The 27694-nt window shown below is 37.5% G+C and overlaps 1 protein-coding gene across 8 annotated transcripts in view; it reads right to left on the reverse strand.

Moving 5' to 3' along the window:
• Nucleotides 1-27694, reverse strand: part of ANKS1B (ankyrin repeat and sterile alpha motif domain containing 1B) — an 827678-nt gene that overhangs the window by 505102 nt on the left and 294882 nt on the right. For all 8 annotated transcript variants that reach the window (XM_080658528.1, XM_080658529.1, XM_080658532.1 and 5 more), the window contains exon 12: nucleotides 11355-11535. In XM_080658528.1, coding sequence (XP_080514654.1) covers nucleotides 11355-11535 — 181 coding nt within the window. The remainder of the gene's footprint in view (nucleotides 1-11354; nucleotides 11536-27694) is intronic.

Genomic DNA, 27694 nt, shown 5'->3' on the forward strand with positions numbered 1-27694 from the left:
ATCTTCAAAATGGTGATAATGCTATCTGTCCTATTTACCTACAAAGGTTGTCTTGAGGCTGAAAGTAGGTGAGAAGGGACAATATTTATTGATTGCCTACCATGTGCAAAGTCCTATGCTAGGTTTGGCCATCTACATTCTCTCAAAACAAATAAAGTGTCTCGGAAAGATTTTCATTCACCTAAATATTACAGTAAGTGACAAAAAAAGGACTTAAGTCCAAACTTTTCTGGTTCCAAAATCTCTGCTTTCTTTTCTCGTTTTCTTTCCTTTCTCACCACTTTGTGTGACTACCCATTTGATTAATTATTCAAGTCATAGGACAAGCACGACTTGTTCTGTGAAACCATCTCTGACTCTCCGAGGCAGATTTATACGCTCTTATCTCTAAGCTCACATTATACTAATGTAATAACAGCAGACTTTAATTATTGGCTTACCACAGATTTTTCAGAGAAGGGATGGTGTCTTTTTCATTATTACATACCCAGTATCTTGCCTGGGTTTTAGTACTTTGTAAGCACTGAGTATTTGCTAAATTAATAAATGAACTTTACCTAGTATTATTAATAAATTTGGTAATATAACTAATTTTGTTTAGTATTGATATATAGTTTTATATTTAAAAAAATTTTTTTCTCAGAAAGAGTGGGAGTGAGAGAAACATTGATGTGAGAGTGAAACATCAATTGGCTGCCTCCTGAATGCCCCCCACCAGGGACCAAACCTACAACCTGAACATGTGCTCTGACCAGGAATCAAACTGGCAACTTTTAGGTGCATAGGACGATGCTCAACTAAATGAGCCACACCGTCCATGGCTATATTTACTTTTAACTAACCAACAATTAGGGTCTCAACTACAATGGCTTATATGATTGGGTTGCTAAGATAGTATAATGAACATATGACACCAGCACTTATCAAATAATAAACATCTGCTTTTAGATAAATATATTAAAGATGACTTTAAAAAACATCTAATAATTGCCTAAAAGAGAACATATCAAATATGAGGAATGGGGAAATGGTTCTGGCTCATTTTGAATTTGATATACTAGTTTAAATTTTCTATATGGAAACTTCAGGGAACAAATATATTGTTAGTAAATAGCAAACTACTTAGCCTAGAGAACTTCACATATTATTTATAATTAATAATAGAAAGAAAACCCAGTTGCACATTAATGGCCTACAGCACATCAATAGACTAGAAAACTAAAATAAAGTCAAAAGTTTCCTTTACATTTAAAGGAAAATGAGAACTATTTACCTGATACTCAAATCAAGAAATAAAATACAAAGAAATACTTCGAACTTATGTAATATATGTCTAAATCCTCCATCTAAGACAACAGCTTGTCAAAATGCTAATTATTAGGAACTGAGAGATTTGTTTAGCTAATAACGCTTCCTTTCACATGTGCTATGTGCTTTCCAGAAGGAAATCTGAAATCTATTATTAGCTTCCATAGTCAACTCCAGATTATCTGTGTTAATAAAGAGAACACTGGCATCTGTGCTAATAGAAAGAGTATAGACATAAAACAGGCTTGTTTCAGATCTAAAATGGGGGATAATACAAAAATTACATCTTTGACTCTGGAATAAATGTTGATTCTTTATAGCATATTTGTCTTCCTACTGTATGTCATTAGTTTTTCTAAGGAAAGAGAACAATGCCATGGAAAACTCATATGCAAGTAAGAGGTCACTCTAGATCCTGTGAACTGCTGGCCAGAGATTAGAATTCCTGTCAGTAGTATTCATTCTGCACATTGGATATTATTTCATTTTATTTTATTTTTATCCTCACCTGAGGATATGTTTATTGATTTTAGAGAGAGAAAGGAAGGGAGGGAGAGGGGGGAGAGAAAGAGAGAGAGAGAAAAACATCTGTGTGAGAGAGAAACATCAATTGGTTGCCTCCTGTATGCTCCCTGACCAAGGATCGAACCTGAAACCTAGCTTTGTGCCCTGAATGGGAATCAAACCTGTAACCTTCTGGTGCACAGGAAGATGCTCCAACTGATAGAGTCACCTGGCCAGGGCTGCACATTGTATTTTGATCATTGCTAATATGTTATAATTTCTCATCCTCAAGGTTCCAGGTCCTAATACAATCTTTTCAAGCTCACACATGGCTAATACAGAAACTAGCAAAAGCAGTGGTGGAAAAAAAGTCAGTTCTGGGAAAGAAAAAAAAAAGTCATAATATGCCTTGTTTTGACCTTGTGTAAGAACAGACATCACTAAAGTTTTCCCTTCATTTTAAATTAAGCTTTAGATATTGGTCCACTAAAAGAAACACAGGAAGGAAATTGGAAATTAGTGCACACTGCAGATATAATGCTTTCTAGAGTGATATAAATGATTTTGGCAATGGTGAGTCAACTTCATTATAATTAACTAAGAAAACTGAATAGCCTTCCAATGTTAAATAACTGCTATCTTTTCATCCGTTAAATCAGATCAAATATATAACAAAAATTTACATTAAAAATGACATTTCTCTCTGAGGCATTTTAAGAAATAACAAATGAAAAGTAGGCTTCATGGCTCATAAGAAAGCAACATAGTTAAGAGAAAAGCTGTCCTGGCCTTACTGTATAGATAGAAATAGGCTCACAGTAGGGGGCAGAAGTCCAACAAAGCAAATGCTCAGTTATTCCATCATTTACCGCTTATTGCCTCTATTATAAGTCAGTCACTATGCTGTGTGCTGGGAGTACATCTTAATTGAGAAATGGTCCCTGCATTTAAGGAACTCACAGACAAAGGGACAAATATTTTCTGCCCAGGTGTGCTAAATGGTTAGAGCGTCAGCCTGCGCACCTAAAGGTCATGGGTTCGATTCCCAGTCAAGAGCATGTACTTGAATTACAGGTTCGGTCCCTGGCCCTGGTTGGGGCAAGTGTAGGAGGCAACCGATTGATGTATCTCTCTCACATCAATGTCTTTCTCACTCTCTCTTTTTCCCCCTCTCTTCTTCCCTACCTTCCCACTCTCTCTAAAAAATCAATGGGAAATATATCCTTCAGTGAGGATTAACAAAAAACCCCCACAAAAAAATTTTATATAAAATAACTAATAGTAAAGGTGTGTTAAGAGTGCTAAGGGGGGCACATGGATGAAAGAATTTTTGGAGCTACAGAAGGCTTCACAAATGAGATTATCATTAGCCAAATTCCATACAATAACTGAGGTTTACCAGGTAAATTAGATGGAAAGGCAGTCCAAACTGATGGGAGTATACTCTAAATGAAGAACAATGAACTCTAAGAACAGTGTTCTTAGGAGCATGTGATGTACATGGATAGAAAAAACCTACAGCCAGATTATCAAGGATCTTATTGGGCATGCTAAGGCATTTGGACATTCTCATACAGATAGTGACAAGACATAAGAGGTTGTTAAACAGTGGAGTGGCATGATCAGATATCTGCTTGAAAAAATTAACCCCAGTGTTGAGCAAAAGCCAAGTCCTGGAGGAGGGAGGCGCAGTTGGGAAGAATTAATAATTTAAGGATTTCAGGTCTGTATGTCCTAATATAATTTCCTACTATGTGGTTTATGTCTTCAGATTTTGCTATTAGAGCTTTAGCTTCACAACTTGGTACCTATTAAAATAAAAACTAATCTTTTGGGGGGAAATGGTGTGACAGATGTGTGTAAGGGCATTAACTGAGTTGGGCTTGGGGATGTGGGGTGAAGGAGACGTTTTCAAATTCTTCACTCTCCATCATGTCTATCATCTCCGTAAGGACTTGTGCTGATCAGGGAGGTTCTCAGGCCAAGGCAGGTGGAGAGACAGTCTCCCTTTCTGCCAAAGCAAGTGAACATTAGACACTGTGTTCGTTTTCTCTCTGCACAGCAAATCACCATAAACTTAGTGGCTTCCAACAACATGCTCTATTATCTCACCGTTGGGAGTCTGGGCATGTCTTCACTGGCTCCTCCACAAGGGGTCTCACAGGCTGCAATTCAGGTGTCAGCCAGGGCTGTGACCTCAATGAGCCTTGGGGTACAGCTCTAGCACTCTAATAATCTATGATTATTAGAGCTATTACATTTATCTCTAATAATCATAGATAAATTACTTCTCCAAAGCCAGCAATGGAGACAGTCGGCTGCTTCAAGTTGCTAACTTCAAGACCCCCATTTAAAAGAATCACTTGTTTATTTCAAGCTACCAAAGATAATCTCTATTTTGAGTAACTTAAAGTAATTAGAGACCTTAATTATATCTTCCAAATTCCATCATCTTTGCCATAAAACGTATTATAACTATGGGAACGATACCCCATCACCTTTGCCATTGGCTAGTAGCAAGTTACAGATCCCCCACGCCCCCAAAGCGGGTGGGGGGTGGGCATCACACAAAGGTGTGGATACATGGGCGTGAATCATGAATCCATCTTAGAATTCTGCCTATCACAGATGCCAAGAGTCAAGTAGAAAGAAAAGTTGAAATCACTACAGCCCAGAGCCAGGTAGGCAGGGAGCTAGTGGTTTATCAGGTAGGTAGGAAGTTGACTGGGGGAATGTCTGGAACCAGTTCTGTCCTGGGTTGGCTCACTGTGGCATGGCGCATAACAGAGAAGCCTGTATTTAAAGTGCTAGGGCCCTAGCTGGTTTAGCTCAGTGGACAGAGCATTGGCCTGCAGACTGAAGGGTCCTGGGTCCGATTCCAATCAAGGGCACATTCCCGGGGTTGCGGGCTCAATCCCCAGTAGGGGGCGTGCAGGAGGCAGCCTATCAATGATTCCCTCTCATCACTGATGTTTCCCTCACTCCTTCTCCCTTCCTCTCTGAAATCAATAAAAAAATATATATATTAAAGTGCTAGGGCCCAGGTAAACACCACACAGTGCCCCAGCCCAACACAGACAGGTGTAAAAACAGGGGGCAATGTTCTTCCAAAAGAAGACTGTAGAGATAGAAGATGTCAATAGACAAAAAGGTCTGGCAGTGTAGAAACTGTTTGCAATTGAGGGTGGCATAGACCTGGAAATACCAAGCTTTTTTCTCCCACCATTTATATTTATAGTCAGCTTTCCTTTTACCATTTTACATTTCACTCTAATGATCACAGATTTTTCATACAGATATAAGTGATAACAGGGAGCTTTTCCAAGAGCTGTAAGTGGCCTGATAGAGAAAATCAGGAGAGAAAAACTATCGAGCAAACAAGCAGACAAGATAATTAGAAGATCTACGCAGCACTGAATCTGAGTTGCAAAGAAAATTCCAGCTAACAAAGCAGTTATATTTTCACACAAATTAACAGAAGGTAAAAGCAGGAGAAAATTGAGTTAATAAAAGATTAAATGGGGGAGGGGGGACGGGAAGATTTTCAACACAAAAACTCTGAGACCGTTTCTCTCTTGCCTCTGCTGTTAACTAGCTCTCCCTGCAGGGACACAACTTCCAGGTTTTGCGGCCCTTCCACCCCAGGACACGAAAACTGGGGCAAGAGCAGATGGGAATTCCAACTCTGCTCCTCTGCGGGTTGACCTGCTTGTTCTAAGCAACGCTGCGGATTTAAGATTGTGGCTGCCTGGCTGGACTCCGAGCACCTGGCTGCTCTGTGTTTGCACTGAATTCTTAGCATCCTAGGCTCTGCTCGCGGCCCAGTAACAACACCAATACTGGTAATAAAAATGGTCACAGTTATTAAGCATTTATGAAGCTACGTTAATTAAGCATGTGTTATGTTCAGGTATTTTTTTTTTTTTTTATTTAGTGGCACCCACTCAATCAATTTCATAGGGATAGTATTTTTCAAAGACGATATTAATACATTTCCATTCTTAAATTGAGTTCCTTTGGAAACCTCTCTTCCCCCAGGTCTACATGGGAGACTTAGTTCCCAGAAGAGGAAGGATACAAGCCTTTGAGAAATTTGAATAGGGAGGGTAGGGAAGTAGATCTACATGTGTGTCCTGAACGTTTCTTTCTGGCCTGGAGAGGTTATAGTGTAATAAGTAGGTAACGGGAGAACATGCGGAGCGAGGGGCCCAGGCTCCCAATCCCATCCAGATTCCGGGCATGGCCACTTCTGAGTAAACTTGGTAGTACCATGCGGTATAGACCAGCGGGGTCTTGAGGATAAATTTTTCTGAGCTCCTTGTATTTTCCTTAATTACGAATGAGACCCAGAAGTCTCTGTGGCCTCCAGGAAGGGCCTCTGAAGTATCTGGGCTGAAAGTCACGTAGGCTGCTATAGGGCCAGCTTGGCAAGGTTGCTATGGTGACTGCCGCAGAGGCTAGCATGGACAGAGGTCAGAGTGGCAGACTTAGAGGGCCCACCTTCCCACTGAGGGATAACCTTAAGCTGGCCCTAGCCACACCCACTCCTACCTACTATCCCTTTTTCCTTAGGCCCACATACTAGCCATTTGCTAGGAGTTTAAACAAAAAGCTAGGTCAAACTTTCTCCACTCTCCTTAATTGTCTGATCTCTGCCCTCATTGGTCACTCTCCAAGAAAGACTTTGCTTTAGTTCACAGAAAAAAAAAAATAGGAGACATCACACAGAAAAAAAAAATTTATATCATTTCTCTCTGCTTACAAACCTGCCAATGACTTCTCACTGCTCTTAAGACTTTATCTTAGATGCACGCCAGCATCCTGAACACAGCTTCCAAGACCCTGCACAACTCTCACTCCCTCGGTGGCCTCCCAATGGCCATATTTGGACAAATCAATGTGTCTCTTCTCTGGAAGCATTGCAGACCCCACATGAGGTCAATCACACTCTTAGGTCCTCTCGCAGCCCCCTGGACTTTCTCAGAATGCCACACACTGAGTAAACATGTTTATTTTATGCTGCCCAAATAAACCAATAGTCTTATTTCAACTAATTACAGTCAGAATCACAAGTTCCCACCCAATTGCATGCACTAACTAAATCGCATTACTCCAACATCTAACTATGGAAGATATTTTCATATTTTTAAGTAATTAAAATAGGGTGTATGTGTGTGTATTTGATATAAAAATTTGACATTTGATATAAAAATCACTGCCTTTTGGCTACCTAAAACTTAGTCAACCTAAAGTACCCAATTTAACAATAAATAATCCAGATAATTTATTTAATGCATTTTTTAAAATAAAATAAACCACAAAGATATAATTAGCACAAAATTCCCACTAACCCTTCACTTCCTCCATATCAGCTCACCCCGAATCTCAGCGTGGAGCTTCCACATCATCTCAGCTACCCGGCTCTGGCCTTGGTGCTGGCTGGAGGCCAGAGAGCCCCTCTGCTGCCTGCGTCCAACGGCTGCCGGAATAACACTGCCCCAGCTTCAGGAGGCCTATTTCCAGGCCGTGTGAACTAATTAAAAAGAAGGCCTTCATTTGCTTTCTGGCAATCCCCAAGCAGCGTGAAAGGTGCACGCCACCTTCTCCATGCTAATTTTAGTTCTTTTCTAATGTTTCTTCTCCCTTGCAGAAAAGCATCCGATGCTGCTAAGCACTTAAAAGCTTTTGTTTTTGTTATTTCTATCATTTGGAAAGAAGTTTTCTCCAGCAGGAGGTGATGATTGGAAACTACTAATGAAATTGGAGATAATTATTTATCCAGGGTAGTTACATTCCTAAGCAGGTATCCAAAAGTGCTAGTCAACAAAATTCTTCATAGAGCTTTCTGGAAACAACTTTACATAAGGAGGAAGCATCTTTTATTACTGGTGACTCTCAGCTTCTTTTCCCTCAGCAATTCACAGCACACCTGCCCAGGACATTTTCATTGAGGAGCTCCGAACTCACAGGTCACTCATTGTGGACTAAAGCACTGATTCTCAGTCTTTTAAAACTGATACCCTTTAATTTGATAAATATAAAATTACCACATAGCTTCATCTCACCCTTCCTTATTCCACTAAAAAAAATCCCTCTCAACTATTTACTCAGCTTATCTACTTGATTATACAATAATGTTTCAAATTAAAATGTCCAAAACTGAGCTTCCTCATTTCAACTAATATCAAGTCCATCCTTACAGAGGTCAAAAGGGCCAAAAATCCTTGAGTCACATCTTTGGTCTCTTTCATTTTCTCATACCCTACCACCCAACCCATCCAAAAAATGTTGCTTTTACCTTTCAAATAGATCCAGAATTCCACCACCTCTATTAAAAAAAAAAAAAACTGTTACCCAAGGAAAAGGAACACATTGGCAACCATTAGGGGTACCTACTGGACTGAAATACTTCATCACCTAGACTCTCAGATCACTCAGAAGTTCATACAAGAAGGAGATCCATGGTGGTCAAGATCAGAAAGAGAACCATAAGGGAGTGATCCTGTATGGAACACCCCTCTCAGGGAATTAAGTGATTTGATGGAAAATACCTAGGAAGTCAGTGACAGAACTGACACTGGGACTCATCCTCTTTCCATATATCCTATGTGGTAGCACCTGCATGTGCAGGTTCTTCAATGCAAAGGATAGCAAAACATCGATAATAAAATGCTAGTGTAAGACAATAAAATGCTAGTGTAAGATAATAAAATGCTAGTTTTCCCAGTAGATAAATACCTACCTAAAAATTTTACTTTTTGATGTAAACCAATCAGCATTATCTGTCCTTACTCATTATTACTAAATATCTGTCCACTCTAAAAGTTTTCATGTAACATGGAGGTGACATATTACATTAGGAAACCATAGTAACATTCATGCTATTTGAAATTATTTCAACTGTTAAAGGTTAGATTTTAGTTCTGTTCAAAGGTCAGGCCTGAAAATATCAATTTTGAAATGTGTGGAAAATGCTAATTTCTCCACACATTTTGGATGGTGCCACTGAAATCCAGACAGCAATAGGATGTGTTCTTATCCTCTCCCCGTGGTGGTCAGAGTAGAGAGAAGAGTAACTTCTCTTACTCTTAATTTATAAATAAATAAATAAATAAATAAATATTCTCTATCTCAAAGCATTGTTGAAATTTTTCAAAATTAATCATTAAAAAAACACACCAATTAGTACACTAAAGTAAAACTAAGAAAGATTTTCCAAAAGGCAAGTATCAATGTCATTTTTCCCATTTTAACTTTTTAAATCTGGAATGAGTAATTGAACTAATATTAATTAAGTGTGAGTTCTATGCCTACAACCCTTCTTGGGATTCACATACCACTTTGATTTACAAATCATGTCCCATCTCTCCTCTCCTGGAAACTTGTATCTGGTGCAAGGCAGACATACACTAAATGCCCATGCTCACTGACTAATACTAGGTTTCACTAACATAATGACTACTACTAATAGTTACTAACATTTATTTAACACTATGTACCCGACACAGCACTAATCACTTTACATGCATGACTGCACTACAGGGCAAGCTAATCTAATTAATTAATTGTTCATTTAATTCTATAGATAAAATCTTAACCTTAAAGAGGTTAAGTTTCATAGCTAGGTAAGAAGTTCAGTCTCATAGTTAGTAAACAAACTTAGGCAGCCTACAATGTATCAGGGACCCATCCATTCTAAATCACAAATCTAGAAAGAGGAGAGAAGACAATCAATAAGTACACAAGTGAACAATATAATTTTAGATAGTAAATAGGTTCTGGAAAAAAACACAGGATGATTTGACCAAAGTAACTAGGCAATGTTGAAACATGTTTAACACGGACTCTATCACCAAGTTTGAATTCCAGCTCTGTTATTATGGGCTGTAATTTAGTAATTTAGCTTCTTTCTGTGTTTCCTTGTGTACAAAAATAACACCTAATTCATATATCAGTTATGAGGTTTAAATGAGTTAATACACATAAAATGCCTAAAACAGTGTATGAAACATAGTGTTAAGTATTTGCTTACTTATTGCTTCTTAATATTAAAGATATTAAATTCAAGACATTAAATATTTATAATAATTATAAATTAAAGTTAATATTGAAAACATTATGAAAAATATTTAAACATTTGCTTAAATACTATTGCTTATTAATATTATTACTCTTGTTCTTTTTGCATCATTGTTACTATAATTATCATTATATTGAAGGAATCTGGGAAAGCATCTATGAGGAAGTACATTTAAGTCAAAACCCAAGTGACCCTCAGTCACATGAAAATTTGAAGACAGAGATTTTAGGCAGCAGGAACCAAAGTACCAAAGCCCCAGGGCCGGAACGCCTAGCAAAGACAGCCCATGTGGGCCAGGATAGGTTTGCAAAAGGTCAGGTTAAAGAGCTAGTTAGGAGCGAGGTTACAATGAACTTCACTGGCCACAGTAAGGAGTTGGTCTTCATTCTAAGTTCAGTGAAAAGCAATCTAGCATCTTAAGCACGATGATGACATGCTTTGATTTATATTTTGTAAATATCAATCTGGTTGCCATGGAAAGATTGAAGTATAGCTTCCACAGAATATCGATCTCCCCACTTCCATTAATCATTATTTTTAAAAATCTTAGTTGTTTTCCTAGGGGAAAATTATTCTCTGGCGAAATTTTTGAAATAATTTTAGTCTTTAAAGTGTTCTTAAAAGCGCAGCCACTGTAAAGGACTTAAATAAGTATGTGTGTATTCTTTCATATAGTTATACACACACTCATTTTGAACAATAATTACATGGAGTACACACATGAACAATAATTTATGATTCTAAAAGTCATATTAATTATATATACAGGGTTTTCAAATAATATCTCTTTGAAGAAAAGTAGTTGAATAATTCACTTACTTGAAATTAGACATAAACAGAAGATATCCTTCAGGCCCCACTTCTCATATTTCTGTCCACCAGTCATTAGCTCCTAGCCCCCAAAGAAGGGAAGCATTGCAAATCTGATTGGATGGAACCAGGTATGTTTGACTACTGGATGTGGTTCCTTGCCTAATCTTCCCTTTACCTCCCGGCTTATTTCTTCACACCCCTCTTCTCTAAGTTCACTTTGGTTTGAGTAGATTGATAGCCCACTTAGACCACACTGTCCAATTTAATCTTCCAAGATAACCTTGAGCCGAAGTCTCTAGCCTCAGAGCTAGATGGCATATATTGATGAGTTGCTACCACTATGTGGAGAGGGGTAAATAGTAGTGGAAGAAGGAAGAAGAACATTTCTAGGTCTCTGTTTTTTTCCACTACCATAATAGCATTATATCATCATCTTTAATATCTAATGCCTAAAAGGCCATTAATGTATTCAGAAAGAATATTATACCCACACTCTGACAAAAATCATAAAGCCCTACATTGCCTCACATGTAGGTGATCAAAGAACTCAGCACAATTTGTACAAAGGATTCCTCTTAATGAATCTAACTCATAAAGGCTTTAGTTTTAAAAGTTGAGAAATATAGCTGCATAAAGTGAACTGCTTTACCTGGATGGCCAGTTCCCTCATTCTTGACCTCTGCGGTTCCCACAGAAGAGGTGGGTGGACTAACAGGAGGGCTGGAAGGGAAGCTTGTACACCCTGTAGACGTGTTGATTTCGAAATATTCTTGGTTATGATTCATCCGATGAAAATCCAAAGAAGACACAATAGAGGTTCGTTGTTTAGGCTAAAATAAATGAGCATGATGACAGTATTAATATGATCATGTTCATCTTTAGCCCCATCTCCCCATCAGTTTAATCTCAGTGACGATTTTTTTTTTCAGTTAAACTGTCTGGATTTATACTTAAAATATAACTGTGCTTTACAGAGGGACACTAAATAATCCCTTAACAAATTAATGCAAAGATATTTAATGAAAAACTATAATGGCATAGTTGATTAAATAATTTAGATTCTTTGTTAGGTTTCTCCAAAAGTATGTAAAAATTTAGTGTGCAGAATTTCTCTTAATGATCAATTTGGAAAGTTGCAATTATAAGTCACCTTTCAATCAACTAACATTTATGAAACATCAGCCATTTGCCAGACCCTGAGGATATAGAATCTAACAATAAAAGGGATTTCATGACATTGAAGCATTATTAGGGCAATTCTATTTTTTTTTATTCTTTATATAGCCCAAGGAACGGTGGCATTAGATATTGTCCCCAAGTACCATATGCTGAAATTCTATCATCAGAATTAATTAAAGTTATATAGGGCATTTTCCAGGATCTGCTTGGAATTTGAGGTAAACTTTGATTTTATTTTTTAAGGGTTTTAATTAATCCCCAAATAGCAAGAAAAGTCAACTTAAACATAAAAGTTAAAGTCATGGAGTAATGACACCTATAATCTATCCCGTTTGTCAGTAATGGATTATTCTCAATAGCAGTTTTCTATTTTTCCCCCATAGTTTTAAATATGTTCACTCTTTTTCCTTGCCTAGCAGAGCTTCTAACATAGTCCTTCAAAAAAAAAAAAAGATTGCAGTCTTTTTGGCTCTCAGAATTGTGTGCATTTCCCAAGAATCAATTCAAGTATTTTTACTTTTTATTCTTCTCATCCATATTACTGCAATAGTAACAATCTCACAATAATTAACAAGAGGTTAACTGCAATCTCTTTACAGTAAGTTTCTTTCCCCAAAGTACAATTACTTTTGGTTTACTAATGTTTCCATTGCCCTCAAATATCTGTTAATTTAATCTGTACTTCACAGATTGTTTTCCTGCATAATATTTCAGCTACCCTGCCTCTTCCAGATCATGGTTTTTAAAGTAGCTATCATTTAGCCTATAATCTAAACTAAATGATACTGAAAATATCTCTGTTTTACAGGTTATTTTTTTTACATAAAGGGTACAAATTATCACAATATGCTTTATTCTTTCACCATTGCAATATTTTAATGAAAGAAGTTGAGAGGCATAAATATTGTTATACAAGAAACTGCAAGTCATTTATTATTATGCCACATGAACTCAGTAATAGAATTTAAATGAGTACCCATAGGACTCAGATGCTTTTGAAGTATGAAAGACCAGGGTTCAATGTCAGCCTTGGTTTCTCATGAAATGTCTGTCCTTGAAGCTGCTGAATCTCAGTTTCATATTCAATGTTCTTTCCTCTAGACCAGTGGTCAGCAAACTGCGGCTCACCAGCCACATGCGGCTCGCAAGCTGCGGTTTGCCGCTCTGTTGACTAATGAGTTTGCCGACCACTGGGATAGGGGCTTAATCAGATGGAACAACAACAGCCTGTAATTATTGGAATCGAGAGTCTAGGTCAGTGGTCGGCAAACTCATTAGTCAACAGAGCGGCAAACCATGGCTTGCGAGCCGCATGTGGCTTGCGAGCAGCAGTTTGCCGACCACTGCTCTAGACTGTATAACAGCAATTAAATGTCATGAACTATGGGCGGCTCTCAATAGAACAGCCCATACCTTTCCCCCACGGCACATTTCCCTGCCTTTCTCTTTCTCCTAAGCTCTGAGCCCATTTCTTCTACAGCTCACTTTTTCTACCTCTGTGACTTTCTAAATAAACTTTCTCTTACAGAAAACAAAGTCATGAACTATGACACTAGCTGCAATAAAAACACAGGCATGTCCATTATCTTGGTCTTGTTTTATTGTGCTGTGTTGTGTTTTTGTTTCAGTTTATAAACAGGCCATAAACCAAATTTTCATAATTTTCCTTGTCATAAACTTTATAAAGGTCAAGCTAACTGATGTATAGGACTTCTTTACATTTAAATGTTTCTTAAATAAATGTTTCTCAACCCGGGCCACCCAAAGTTCTATTTACATACAAACACAATTTGTTATGCATAAGAGAATAAAAGCAAACATGCTATATATTTTTTGCTACATGAATTCATTCTACAGATATTTGCTGAGTGACTAAATTGCAGATACCAAGGTAAGCACTGTGATAGGAACAGATAAATAAGACATTATCTCTACGGTCCATGTGATAATAAACTTTTGTTGAAGAAGGAATGGTGCATGAGGGAAGAGATAAGCCACCCAAGAATTATGCTTCACTGTAATATAGTACAGTGAAAAGGACTATGATAGGTGGAGGAACAGAATATAAAGGGAGCCCAAAGATGGGTCTCTACCTTAGGGAGGGAATCAGGAAAGGCCTCCATGAGCAGGTGATTGGTGGCTGAGTTGAATCCTGATGAAACAGAGGTGGGAAGCATGTGGTAGGCAGACAAAAGAGGATGGGGAGAAGGGAAATACAAACTGTAAATAGTGGGGGTGGCTATAGTGCAAAGTACTATAGTGGTGGGTTCAAGACGTGGGATATTGTAAGTTGCAGGGGCCAAATCATAAAGGGCTCTAATGCCATGCCAATGAGTTTGGTCTTTAACGTGAACATTTTTAAAAAACCACTGAATGATTTTCAAGAAAGGTTTTCATAGCTGAGTTTGCATTTTAATAAACTTACTTTAGCAATTTAGAGAATAGATTGGTCAGGGTTGGACTTGAGGAAGGAAAACTAATTAGGAGGATGTTATAGAAATCCAGCCATGACATAATGAGATCCTAAGTAAAGCAATGGCAACAGGGTTAGAGATAGCAGATGTTTTTTGGAGATGCTAATGAGGCTAGCTTTTTAGTCTTGACATCTTATTGTATGGGAAGGTTGATTTTTTAAGGGAAGAGTCTAGGGTGACTCACATATTTCTTGCTTGGGTAAATACCAGAAGATAAGTTCTTTAATGGGAAACACAAATGTGTACACAGAAGCTTGAAAGATGTATGTTTGTGTGCTCTCAGGACTAAGTATAGACTGTCTAATGCATGGTCACGCAAATCTACATTTTATTTTCCCTTTCTTTCTTTGAGCAGAGTGCTATGATCTCACTGTAGCATAACTTCAAATAAGATATCTGAAGAAAGGGATCTAGGCTAATAGAAATTTGAAGGGAAGGAACCATTGATCAGTGATCACCTGACCCCATTCTTTTTTGCCTCTTCCGAACTGTCCATCTGCTATTACCCAGTGTGAGGACCAATGAGTGGAGGTAATTGCCCAAAGCTCTTTGAGCATCTGAGGTAATAAAAAGGGAGAATCATTATGGATCAGCAAACTACAGCCTCTGGCCCACATCTGGCCTGCCTCATGTCGCTGAAAATAAAGTTTTACTGGAACACGTCTATGCCCATTCATTTACTTTGTGTCTAAATGGCAGAATGGAGAAGTTTAGACAGAAGCCATATTATCCACAGCACCTGAAATATTTACTGCCTGGTCCTATAGAGAAAACACTGGTCAACCCCTGTTCTAAGAGATCATTTTAGTGCTCAACAAAACCATAAGCATAGGTTCCCTGTTATTTCCAAGCCTTGTGTGCATTTAGGTTGGTGACAGGTACCTAATTCTGACTAATCGACTGTCTGTAGAAGTGAGCCTTCTCTAACTCTCTCTTACTCCACAGATGATGTAGTTCCAAGATGAAGGAGGGTCATTCAATCCACATTGGACTGTTTAAGAAGTTGAGGTAAAACCTCCTTTATGTTAAACCACTGAGATTCTAGGTTGGTCTGTTGTGTCAGCTAGCACTACTTAGCCCCGTGGTCGGCAAACTGCGGCTCGTGAGCCACATGTGGCTCTTTGGCCCCTTGAGTGTGGCTCTTCCACAAAATACCACGGCCTGGGCGAGTCTATTTTGAAGAAGTGGCGTTAGAAGAAGTTTAAGTTTAAAAAATTTGGCTCTCAAAAGAAATTTCAATCGTTGTACTGTTGATGAGTTTGCCGACCACTGACTTAGCCTAACTAACACAGAATCAATGGATCAGAGAGGTAGATTATTTACTCAAGATCACATCAGTAGCAAGCAGAAGGGCTTCACAGAGAAGGAGAGTCCATGTGTTCACATCTAGACACAAGCAAATGGTGCCTCAAAACACAAAGCACAAGGGCAGGATTAAAGAAATATCCGTATGGAGAAATGAAATAATAATAATAGGAGAAAGAACAAAGAGATAGTAGCATTATTAAAAATGGAGATGGGCCTGAAATATTCGCTTTGATTTTAATACATTCACCTAAAAACAAAACAAAAAACTATCCTGATGGAATCCTGCCAAGCCATTCAGTATAAGAAAGAAAAATGTTTTCACAAAAACATTGTTGAAATTACAAGTGGAATTTGCCAAGTTTCATTTGTAAAATGAGTTGCACTTGTGTTCATTGTGACTCCTCCTTTAAAACATCTCCCGCCCTCACCTGTGGTCCAGCACTCATCTCTCCCTACTTTCCCAAGGACTTGCTCCCACACATATTTACCTCAGAATCAGCAAACTACAGATCTTGGGCCAAATCCAAGCTTCTGACTATTTTTTAATGATGGGGGGTGGGGGGGCAAAGGAAAAATAATATTAATGGCAGGTAAAAATTACATGAAAATTCACATTTCAGTGCCCATAAATAACATTTTATTGGAACATATACATGCCCATTCATTATATGTGGTCTATGGCTGCTTTCATACTATCACAGCAGAGCTGAGCAGTTACAGAAGAGGCTCTATGACCCACAAAGCCTGAACTACTTTATTCTCTGGTCCTTTACAGAAAAAGTGGGTCACCCCTGTGACAGAGTGATTAGGAAACATCTCTGAGGAGCGGAAATGAACAGATACGCCAATGACTGTGAGTCAGGACCAGCTCCATAGAGTTGTTGGAACCAGTGCAACGTGAAGATGTGGGGCCCCTTGTTCCAAAAGCAGATACAAAACCAAGCTTTCCTTTCCTCCATGGTCTCTTTCTAGATCTGTCATGTAGTCTAAGTTGCTACTTAATGTCTCATTCCCTTGGGCACTGGGACACTCACAGGATGAGAGCAGACTCTCACAGGCACCCAGAGGCTCTGTCCTGCACCTTGGCGTGTGCACCTCATCTCTATCCTCCCCATGTTCAGGGTCTCACTGCTAAGAACACCCCCGATAAGGTGGGGAGATGGTGGGAGGTGAACCACAGATGAGCCAAGGCTCCAAGCCCCAGCACAGGCTCCATGTTCACACAGACTTCACTTAGAAAACAAATTCAGAGATAAAAATCATTAAGAAATTTAGACAGTTGACCAGGAGCATTAAACCCCAAGCATGAGCCCCTTCTGAGAGTGATGCCCATTGGGACTCCACTGGTCCCACATCCATGAAGCCAGTGCCATCTTAGGTTATTACCTTAAAAAAAAGAGTAATGTGCGAATTTACTGGTGTCACATACAGAATGGCATGCATTTCCTACCCTTTGGATTCTCTTAATCAAAACCAATTACCATAAGAATCTCTTTACATTCGGTAAAGATGTAAATGAACTAATATATTCTGATACAACCTTAATAATTTCATGGCATTTGTGCAACCCAGACAGATATGATTCATTTTTGAGTAAAATAAGAACATGCAACTCCTGATTAGGGTGAGATCTAGGCAATATGTGCATTTACTTTCAAGTGTTTTCTGGATTGGAATGTAACTTTCAAATATCCACTTTTACATTTCCTCCTCTGTTATTTTCACATTACTTAAACTAATGGACATTTTTAAAATCCACTCACTTGGATTTAAAATCATTTGAATTCACTTAATTTCATTATAAAGGGACCTCATCAACCTCCTAATAAAATGTCAAGTAGGACTAGAGGGACATTCTCGTGTCAGTACAAAGACAAAGTGGTGCTAGAAAAAGTCAATGGTGGTATTAAATTATTCAAGCAAAACTCAAGTTCAGAATGACTTCCAAGGGAAGATGGCTGAAAGTTAGAAAATTAGCAAGTGACATCCATAAACATATGTGGAAATGACAGACTCTCCATTCAAACACTGAACCATTGATAAATTATGTCAAGTCAATGGTAATAAATTAGATGCTTTCTTAAATACTTTCCAAACCTGAGATGGAAGTGGGACGGTAAAAAAAAAAAAAAAAAAAATGGGAAGCTAGACCAGTAGTATTTTCTTTTAGAATTTTAATCAACCTAGAATATTTTGTGTATCTGGTATATGGTAAAAAATTTAATTCAAAGTATTTTTCCCAAAAATGATAGTCTACTAGCCAATACCATCATATCTTTGCTGATTAGAAATGCTACCTTTATTACACTAAATTTCCAAATATGACTGGCTTTACATTGCTGGACTCTACTACATTCCCACTGATGTACTTGTCTATTCCTGTGCTAATACCACTCTCTCTCAAATACTGCTGTGACTTCTCCTACTTCTAGAACTTTTAGTAAATGGCTTTTGGATTTCTTTGACTCCCTCTTTTTTATATTTTGGGAGTATTCTATAATTTGGTGTTCTAAAGCACTCCCATTAATTTGTTCAAAAAAACGCTAGTGACCATCAGCCATGTTTCAGATATTATTCTAGGCTCTGGGGTTATATCAGTTAACAAATAAGATAAGGCATGAAATTTTTAGGCATTTTTTTATGACTTTAGGTGTAACGATCCTATTTTTTTGTATAACTTACAAAGTGATCCCCCAATAAGTCTAGCCTCCACCTGACTTCATACATAGTTATTACATTATTAATTATATTCCCTATGCTGTATTTTACATTCCCATGACAATATATCATTAGTCTAATGATCCTATCTTTAATTTTCAAAAAATTCCATTTTAAAAATAGCCTCTTCTTAATTTTATAAATTCAAGAACTCCTCAAATCTTCCTAAGCATACTGATTATAATATTTTTCTTGCATTAACTCTGTTTTCTCAGAGGTTATTTACTTTGTTCATTGAGCTTGGTTCCTCTCTTTTCAGTTGAACTTCTTTCAGAAGCTCCCAAATGCCTCTGATTATACCACTGTCTGGTTTTCATCGTTGCTATGGAGTTATTCTTATTTGTATACTTATTTTACCATTCTAATTGCATTTCGGGAGAGAGAAGATGTAAACAGTTGGGATCAGTTCATCATCTTGAGTTAGAATTCTCCTATTTCTCTGACTTGATCACTTTTAAACCTTTATAGAGAGGGGAGGGAGTCTAGACAACAACTCAGTAGGGGTAAATATTATTAAACTTTTATTCAGATGTCATACAAATGGAAAATAATATTTTCTTTTCAGTAAAAGGGGGAAAAGCCTTAATATGGAGTACAGTTTTTTGTGTTTGTTTTTATTTTGGTCATGAATATAATAGTTGATATGATTAAGGCTTATTCTGAAGATATAGAACTTCTTATCTTCAGGTAAGCAAAATACCATTCCTCTGCTATATAGATTATGGACAAACATAGATAGGCAAAAGTGGGTGTGAGCAAATATCAAGTACCCAAGGGGAGGTAACACACACTTCTAGAAATTTAAAATTTATCTCATTTAAGCCTATAAGATTGGTATTGAATAAACTCCACTTGGTCATGGTGTATAATGCTTTTTATATCTTGCTGAATTCTACTTACTAATAGATTGTTAAGAAATGTTGTGTCTATATTCATGAGGGATACTGCTCTGGTATTTACTTTTTGTGTTATTGGGCGTTTTATATTTCTATGTTCCATTTGGCAGTGAACGTGAGATTTAGAGATAGTCTCACAGTTAACAAATGGGAGAGCTGAAATTAAAACACACTTATATGGAATTTTAAATTGCATCTCTCCCCAGCCCCCCGCCAGGACACCACACTATAGATAAAGCAAAAAGAAGCAATATAAAGTACAGGTAGAGCAAGAGCCTAATAGCTCTTGAGTTTCTATATTTACATCAATGAGCAATTTTCCTACTCTTCAGTCTACTGACAGCATTGATTTTTTTTAATCATTGTTTTAAAGGGTGTTGAAGAAAATACAAGTGGGTGGAACACAGGAACAAATGGAATCTAATTCAACTATGTATTGAGCCCTACAGTTATTCAGTGTTGAAAGCAGAAATTTTAAAAATCTTTATATTTTATGCTTTTCTCTATTAATTCATTTCATTTTATATAGAGATATTTGGCTATGGATTAACATATATTCTCATCTTCTATTGAAAGAAACAAATTATAAAACTGTTAATACATCCGTAGTATTTAACATACATAAGCATGAGTGTAAAATTTTTTAAATGAAAAATATGTAATATATGTTTCTTCATATGAGTGAGTTTCTTCATAAAAGTTATTCAAACCTGAATTGGAAATACTATATATATATATATATATATATATATATATATATATATATATATACACACACATATATATATATGGACATGAAAGGGTATTAGAAGTTTTGGGTTTTATTCAATAAAAGTGTTGTTTCTCTGGAATGAATATAGATATTAAAAACCTGGAGAATGTTTTTACCTCCAAATCATGAAGTTGATTCTCAGAGAAGCTTCTCCCAGCATTAAAATAGTCATGATTTTCTTGCAAAAAATATTTTTTGAACTAGGTATTCAAATATTCAAATATCTGTTTTTCCAGGGTCACTACCATTTCACTTTCCACAAGCAATGTGTGTGTTTCTCCATATACTTGCCAGCATTTGGTGTTGTCACTACTTTTTATTTTAGTCATTTTGATAGATGTAGCGATAGCTCATTGGAGTTTTAATTTGCATTTCTCTAATTGTTAGTGATGTTGAACATCTTTTCATGTGCTTATTTGCCATTTGTATATACTCTACAGGGAAATGTCTCTTCATGTCTTTGGCCCATTTTCTAAGTGGATTCCTTGTTTTTATATGACTGTTTAGTTTTGAGTATTCTTTATGTATTTTAGAAACTCTTATTTAGCAGGTGTGTGGTGTACAAATGTTTTCTTCAGTCCACTTGTCTTTTCATCACTTAACAGTTTTTCATGAAGCAAACATTTTTAATTTTGAGAAAGCACAATTTGTCAATTTTTCCTTTTATGGGTAATATTTTTGTTATAAAGTATAAGTGCACTTTCCCTAGCTCTAGATTCAAAAAAGTAACTTCTATAATTTTTTTCTAAAAGTTTTCTAATTCTACATTTCACATTTAAGACAGTTATCCATTTAAGTTAATTTTTGTTTAAGGTATGAGACTTAGGACAGATGTTTGCCTATGGATGCCCAATTGCTCCAACACCATTTGTTGAAAAGGCTATCTTTTCTCCACTGAATTGCTTTGACACCTCTGTCAAATATCAGTTGGGCATATTTGTGTAGGTCTATTTCTGGGTTCTCTCTTCTGTTCCATTGTGCCCATCCCTTTGCTAATATAGTCTTCAATACTGTAACTATAAAATAAATCTTAACATTGGGCAGACTAGTTCCTCCCAGTTTATTCCAAAATTGCTTTAGTTATCCCAATTCCTTTATATTTCTATGTAAATTCTAAAATAATCTTGTATATATCTTTAAACAATCTTGCTGGGATTTTGAGTGAAGTTACATTAAACTTGTATATCAATTGGGGGAGAATTTACATCTTTACCACTGAGTCTTCTAATCCATAAACACTCTCTATACTCTTATTTGCATTTCTTATATCTCTCACCACTATTTTGTACTTTTGTACACAAGTCCTATACATGTTTTGTTAGATTTCTCTTTGTTTTGTATGTGTGATTATAAATTATATTGTATTTTTAAATCCAGTGTCCACGTGATTATTGAGAGTTTATAGAAATGCAATTGATTTTTTTAATGTTTATTTTTCATCCTGTGACCTTGTTGAATTAACTTATTAGTAGGAGGGTTTTTTTGTAGATTCATTGGGATTTCCTACCTAGACAATTAGGTCATTTGCAAATGGAACAGTTTTATTTATTCCTTTCCAATACACATGCCTTATGCCTTTTATTTCCTTTTTTTTTATTGCACAGCCAGAACTTTCAGTGCTATGTTGAATAACAGTGATGTGTGAGTAAACATCTTCATTTTGTTCCTATTCTGAGGAGAAGCATTCAAATTTTCACCATTAAATATTTCAATATTAGCTATAGAATTTTTATAGATGATCTTGATCAAGTTGAGGAAGTTCTCTGTTGTTTCTATTTTTCTGAGATTTTTTTAAAAATCATGAATGGCCCTAGCTGGTCTTGCTCAGTGGATGGAGCATCGGCCTGTGGACTGAAGGGTCCTGGGTTCAATTCCAGTAGGGGGCATGCAGGAGGCAGGCAGCTGATCAATGATTCTCTCTCCCTCTCCCTTCATCTCTGAAATCAATAAAAATATATTTAAAAATCATGAATGAATCTTGAATTTTGTTGGTGGCTTTTTCTGCTTCAATTGATCTGCTTCAACGATCATGTGGTTTTTCTTCTTTATTAATTTTCAACCAGTCTTATATCCCTGGAATAAACTCCACTTGGTCATGGTGTGTAATGCTTTTTATACCTTGCTGAATTCTACTTACTAATAGATTGTTAAGAAATGTTGTGTCTATATTCATGAGGGATAGTGCTCTGTGGAATTTACTTTTTGTGTTATTGGGCGTTTTTAGTGTTTTTGTTTTGTTTTGTATTCTCTGGTTTTGGTATTAGGGAAATACTAGCTTCATAAACGAATTGCAAAGTTCCTCTCTTGTTTCAGGGAAAAAAAAATGTTTAGAATTGAACTTAATCATCCTTAAGCCCTGACCAGTGTTGCTAAGTGGTTAGAGCATAGGCCTGTGCACTTGAGGGTTGAAGGTTCAATGACCACCACAGATCGGGGTGCCTGAAGGAGGCAATCATTCACATCAATGTCTCTCTCTCCTCTCTCTCTCTTTCTCTCTTTCTCTCTTTCCCTCTCTCCCATCCCTTCCACTTTCTAAAAATCAATGAAAAAAATATCTTCACTCCTAGGGTGAGTATTTAAAAAAAAATCTTCTTTATCCGTTATAATTCTCCAGCAAAACCAACATGTTTTTCTTGAAAGATTTATAAATTATGAATTCAATTTCCTTAATAGCTATAGGACTATTCATGTTACCTTTTTCATATTGTGTGAATTGTGCTAGTTTGTTATTCATTTACATTAAATTGTCAAATTCATGTGGGTAGAGTGGTTTGCAATATTCCTTCATTGACGTTTTAGTGTCTGTAGAGTCTGTAATAATATTCCCTGTTTCATTTCTGATATAGGCAATTTGTGTCTTTCTCTCTATTTCAATTTCTGTTTAAGAACAGCAGGAGGTAATTGTATAATGATTTATAGAAGATATGTTTTGAGCAGCCAAAACAGGAAGCATATGCTACCGTGTGCATGAGAGCAAAGAATTTTTTTTTTACAAATAAATGTGCAGTATGCATTGCTTTTTAACCCACCAAAAGTCATTCTGCTTTCCAATTCTTACTTTACATCATTACTAATAATACCTCTCATTAAATACGTGCTGTATCGGGCATCCTACAATATACTTTTCATGCAAATACAACCACTGAAAAGTGAATATTATTTATAACATTTTACAGATTGGGAAACTGAGACTTCTCAAAGGATACTCAGTAACTTTCAAAGACAGTTTTACAATTTAGGTCTCTCAACACTTCAAAGCAATGCATACACTTTCCATTGCACCATGCTTTATTTATTTTTCTCTACAATTACCCCAAATGTCTTCCTATATAATAAAATAATGGCACCCCCTTTTTTTTGGTTTGGTTAGTAAGAAAATTATAGTTTAAAAGGACATTTTATCCAAAGTACAGGGTGGGCAAAAGTAGTTTACAGTTGTTCATATGGAAAATAATACAATAATTAATATGTAATGATACAAGAATAAACTCTGTTTCATGTATTCACAACTGTAAACCTATGTTTGCCCACCCCTGTATATGTAAAAGCAATTGCAATGAGGGTTATCACCAAGAAGTAAATAAATAGTAGATAGAAGAGAGGTTAAGGTTCAAACCAGAAAGATGTTACAATACAAGTATGATATGAAGTTTTAAGAATAAGTTCAATACATAGGACTTCCTTTGGAATAAAACACTATCAGTGTCATGGAAATTTATGTCATACTCGATGCCCGGTGCATAATATTCATGCACGGGGGGCAGGGTCCCTCAGCCTGGCCTGCGCCCTCTCACAGTCCAGGACCCCTTGAGGGATGTCCAGGGCTCTTGCAGTCTGGGACCCCTCGCTCCTTATCGCTCGCCTGCAGTGGAGGCAGGAGAGGCTCCTGCCACTGCCGCTGCGCTCACCAGGTGTGAGCCCGGTTTCTGGCTGAGTGGCACTCACCCTGTGGGAGCGCACTGACCACCAGGGGGCAGCTTCTGCATTGAGCATCTGCCCCCTGGTGGTCAGTGCACATCATAGCAACTGGTGGTTCTGCTGTTTGGTCAATTTGCATATTAGGCTTTTATTATATAGTATGATAATAGAGTTTTTTAAATGAAGATATGTATTCAAAATAATTTTAGCTAACACTTTCAACTCTTTCTTCTGCTAAGTATTATTCTAAAACACATATCAAAATGCACATTAATAAAAGTTTTTATTTTCTCCCTGTCCCATCTTTGGTAATGGAATACTCAAAAGATTAATAGGAAGGGATAGAAAGCAAATACATATTTTTAAACCTATAAATTGAGTAATCAGTTTCCAGATAATCAAAAATTGGCATGACTTATATGTAAACTTTGCTTACAGTGCCCTTAAAGAAACAAAATCATTAAATGCTGAAACAGTCTATTAGCCTAAAATTCCTTGCTTTATCTTTACATCAATGATCAAGTTGAGCACAGCTGGTGTGGCTCAATGGTTGAGTGTCAACCTATGGACCAGGAAGTTATGGTTAGATTTCCGGTCAGGGTACATGCCCAGGTTGCAGTCTCAATCCCCAGTGGGAGGCATGCAGGAGGCAGCCAATCAATGATTATCTCTTATCACTGATGTTTCCATCTCTCTCCTTTCCTCTCTCTGAAATCAATTTAAAAAAAAATGTTTTTAAAAAATGAGCAGGTTGAACACTCAAATCATTAGTGTCCTAAATTCAAAAGCACCTATTTGTTTTCTTCTTGGTCCCATAGGTAAAAGTTATTGACACCTATATTTGAGACAGAATGAGATTTGGAGTGAGACAGAATTGGATTCAAATACCAGTGCCCATATTTACAGTTTAGTTTTGAAATATAATAATATAACCTGCTGTGTAAAATCATTGTCTGGATTAACTGAGGTAATGTAAATAAATCACTTAGGATAATGCCTACTTCCATGTAAAGGACTGATAATTATTTTTTCTTCCCTTAGTACAAGATGTAGCATAGATGTAACCTGCTTGAAAGCAGACATCGAAGCGTTAAATCACAACAAAGCACTCCTATTGGCTGGCAAAATAATCAAATTAAATGGAGAAGACAGTGGCAGGGCCCCACTGCTAATCTGCATAGATGAGAGTTGAAAGAACAGGGAGAAGCCGTAGGTTTAGAAGAATATACAGCACATAGACTTATTTTTCCAGTATTTAAAGCATCTTCCCTGGAAATTGTAATGACTGCATTAAGCAGAAAGCTGTCAATGTCCTCCAAAGAGGACCACAACAAGACACATCATCATCCTGGTGGGAAATAAGGGTCAAAGACCCTGGTAGAACCTCCCTAAGCAGCCACCCATCCTGATTTAAAAAGTGAGGGCTCAAGGCAATGGACTGTGAAGCTGGGGAGAAAGAAGGGAAGATGGAACATAGAAATATTCCCCAGCTCTGCCCACTAAGGGGACCTTGGAACAGTGACATCCAATTGCAATAAATGTACTTACAGGCAGTCTTCGGGTTTCGTGGTTATGTAGCCATCTCCCATTTATTTATTAAAAAGAAAAAAATTCCGTCATTTCAACATGTGTACATATGTGCTTTATGTTTTTTTATTATTTATTTATTTACCACAAGTAAAGGTCAGGAATTGTTATCTTTTATTTATTTATTTTATTTAATAAATCTTTATTGTTCAGATTATTACAATTGTTCCCCTTTTTTAGGAGGATCCAAGATGGCGGCGTAGGTAAACACCTAAACTGCTGCCTCGCACAACAATTTCAAAACTACAACTGAAAGACAAAACGTCTATCACCCGGAACCATGGGAAAGCTGGCTGAGTGGAAGTTCTACAACTAGAAGGAAAGAGAAAACAGCATTGAGACATGCACAAGCACTGAAAAGCTGAGGTTCGGAGGTGTGTGATCCAGGCTGGTGGCAGGCGTTGCTTTTTTCAACCCGAAGGGAGACAAGCCCCCGATTACTCCGAAATCCAATTTCTGGGGAAACGTGGGGGACCCAAACTCCTACAAGGAGAAGCTGGACTGTCTGCCATCGGGTCGGAAAGTGAGGGTGGCTTGCTTGCAGAGCTGCGCGCAGGAATAATTGTTTACTGTGCTGGGGTGCGGGATGTGGGGACGCAGTCGGAGACGCAGAGCCGGATAACTGGCAGCCATCGCTGTTTGCCACACCCTAGCCAAGTAACACACCGAGACCCTGCCCCGCACAACCTACAAACCCACCCAAGCTCCAAGCAGTGGCTTTAGCATATGAATGGCCTGCCCTATCACAGCTTAACCTAGCAAACTTGCAGCCCGGGTCAGACAGCTGCAAAACCTCCAAACCCCAAGCAAAGAGGAGAAAACTGTAGTTCTTGCTGTAGCTATTGCTGGGTGGCCTCAGACAGTAGCTGACCTGCACCCCATTGGAGATCCAGAAGCCACTGTACCTAGTGGTCAGTGTGAGACACCAGATTTCAACTCCTCACATCCATAAGTGACACATTCAAGAGGCAGACTCAGTGAGCACCAAAGCCCCACTGAAACAAGTCCTGCACCATAAGTGTGTCTCCAGTGCAGCAGTTCTTCCATTATAGACACAGCGGGTACTCACAGCCAATTGGCCTGGAGGTCAATTCCTCCCAGTGTACCAACAGCAATCAAGGCTTAACTACACCAAGACTTTGCACTCAGCCCACAAAAGGGTGTACCAAGAGCATCCACCTCAGGTGATTGGGGAGGCTGAGCTACTGGCCCCTATAGGCCACCTACCACACAAAGGCACTCCATCAACACAGGGAAGCAGCCAAAATGCGGAGACAAAAAAACATGTCATGAATGAAAGAAATGGAGGAAAGCAAACTACTGGATGACATAGAGTTCAGAACCACATTTATAAGGTTACTCAAGAATCTTCTAAAAACCTCTGAGGAAGTTAGTGAGACCTTTAAGGATCTTAATGAGAATGCCAAAAAAATGGAAAAGGACCAGTCAGAAATTAAGCATACACTGTCTAAAATAAAGAATATACAGAAACTCAACTGTAGATCAACGTACCCCAAGAATCAAACCAAAGATCTGAAACATGAGGAAACAAAAAACACCCAACCAGAAAAACAAAAAGAAAAAATAATCCAAAAATATGAAGACAGTGTAAGGAGCCTCTGGGATAAGCGTACCAACATCTGAATTTTGGGGGTACCAGAAGAAGAGAGAGAGCAAAATATTGAAAACCTATTAGAAGAAATAATGACAGAAAACTTTCCCTACCTGGTGAAAGAAATAGACTTACAAGTTCAGGAAGCGCACAGAACTCCATACTAGAGGAATCCAAAGAGGACCACAACAAGACACATCATCATTAAAATGTCAAGGGCAAAAGACAAAGGGAGAATATTAAAAGCAGCAAGAGAAAAATGGTTAGTTACCTACAAGGGAGTACCCATACGACTGTCAGCTGATTTCTCGGCAGAATCTATGCAGGCCAGAAGGGAGTGGCAAGAATTATTCAAAGTGATGAACAGCAAGAACCTACAACCAAGATTACTCTACCCAGCAAAGCTATCATTCAGAGTTGAAGGTCAGATAAAGAGCTTCACAGATAAGAAAAAGCTAAAGGAGTTCATCACCACCAAACCAGGATTACATGAAATGCTGAAGGGTATTCTTTAAGAAGAGGAAG

Source organism: Plecotus auritus, assembly GCF_963455305.1.
Source record: "Plecotus auritus genome assembly, chromosome: 3".
Taxonomy (NCBI): domain Eukaryota; kingdom Metazoa; phylum Chordata; class Mammalia; order Chiroptera; family Vespertilionidae; genus Plecotus; species Plecotus auritus.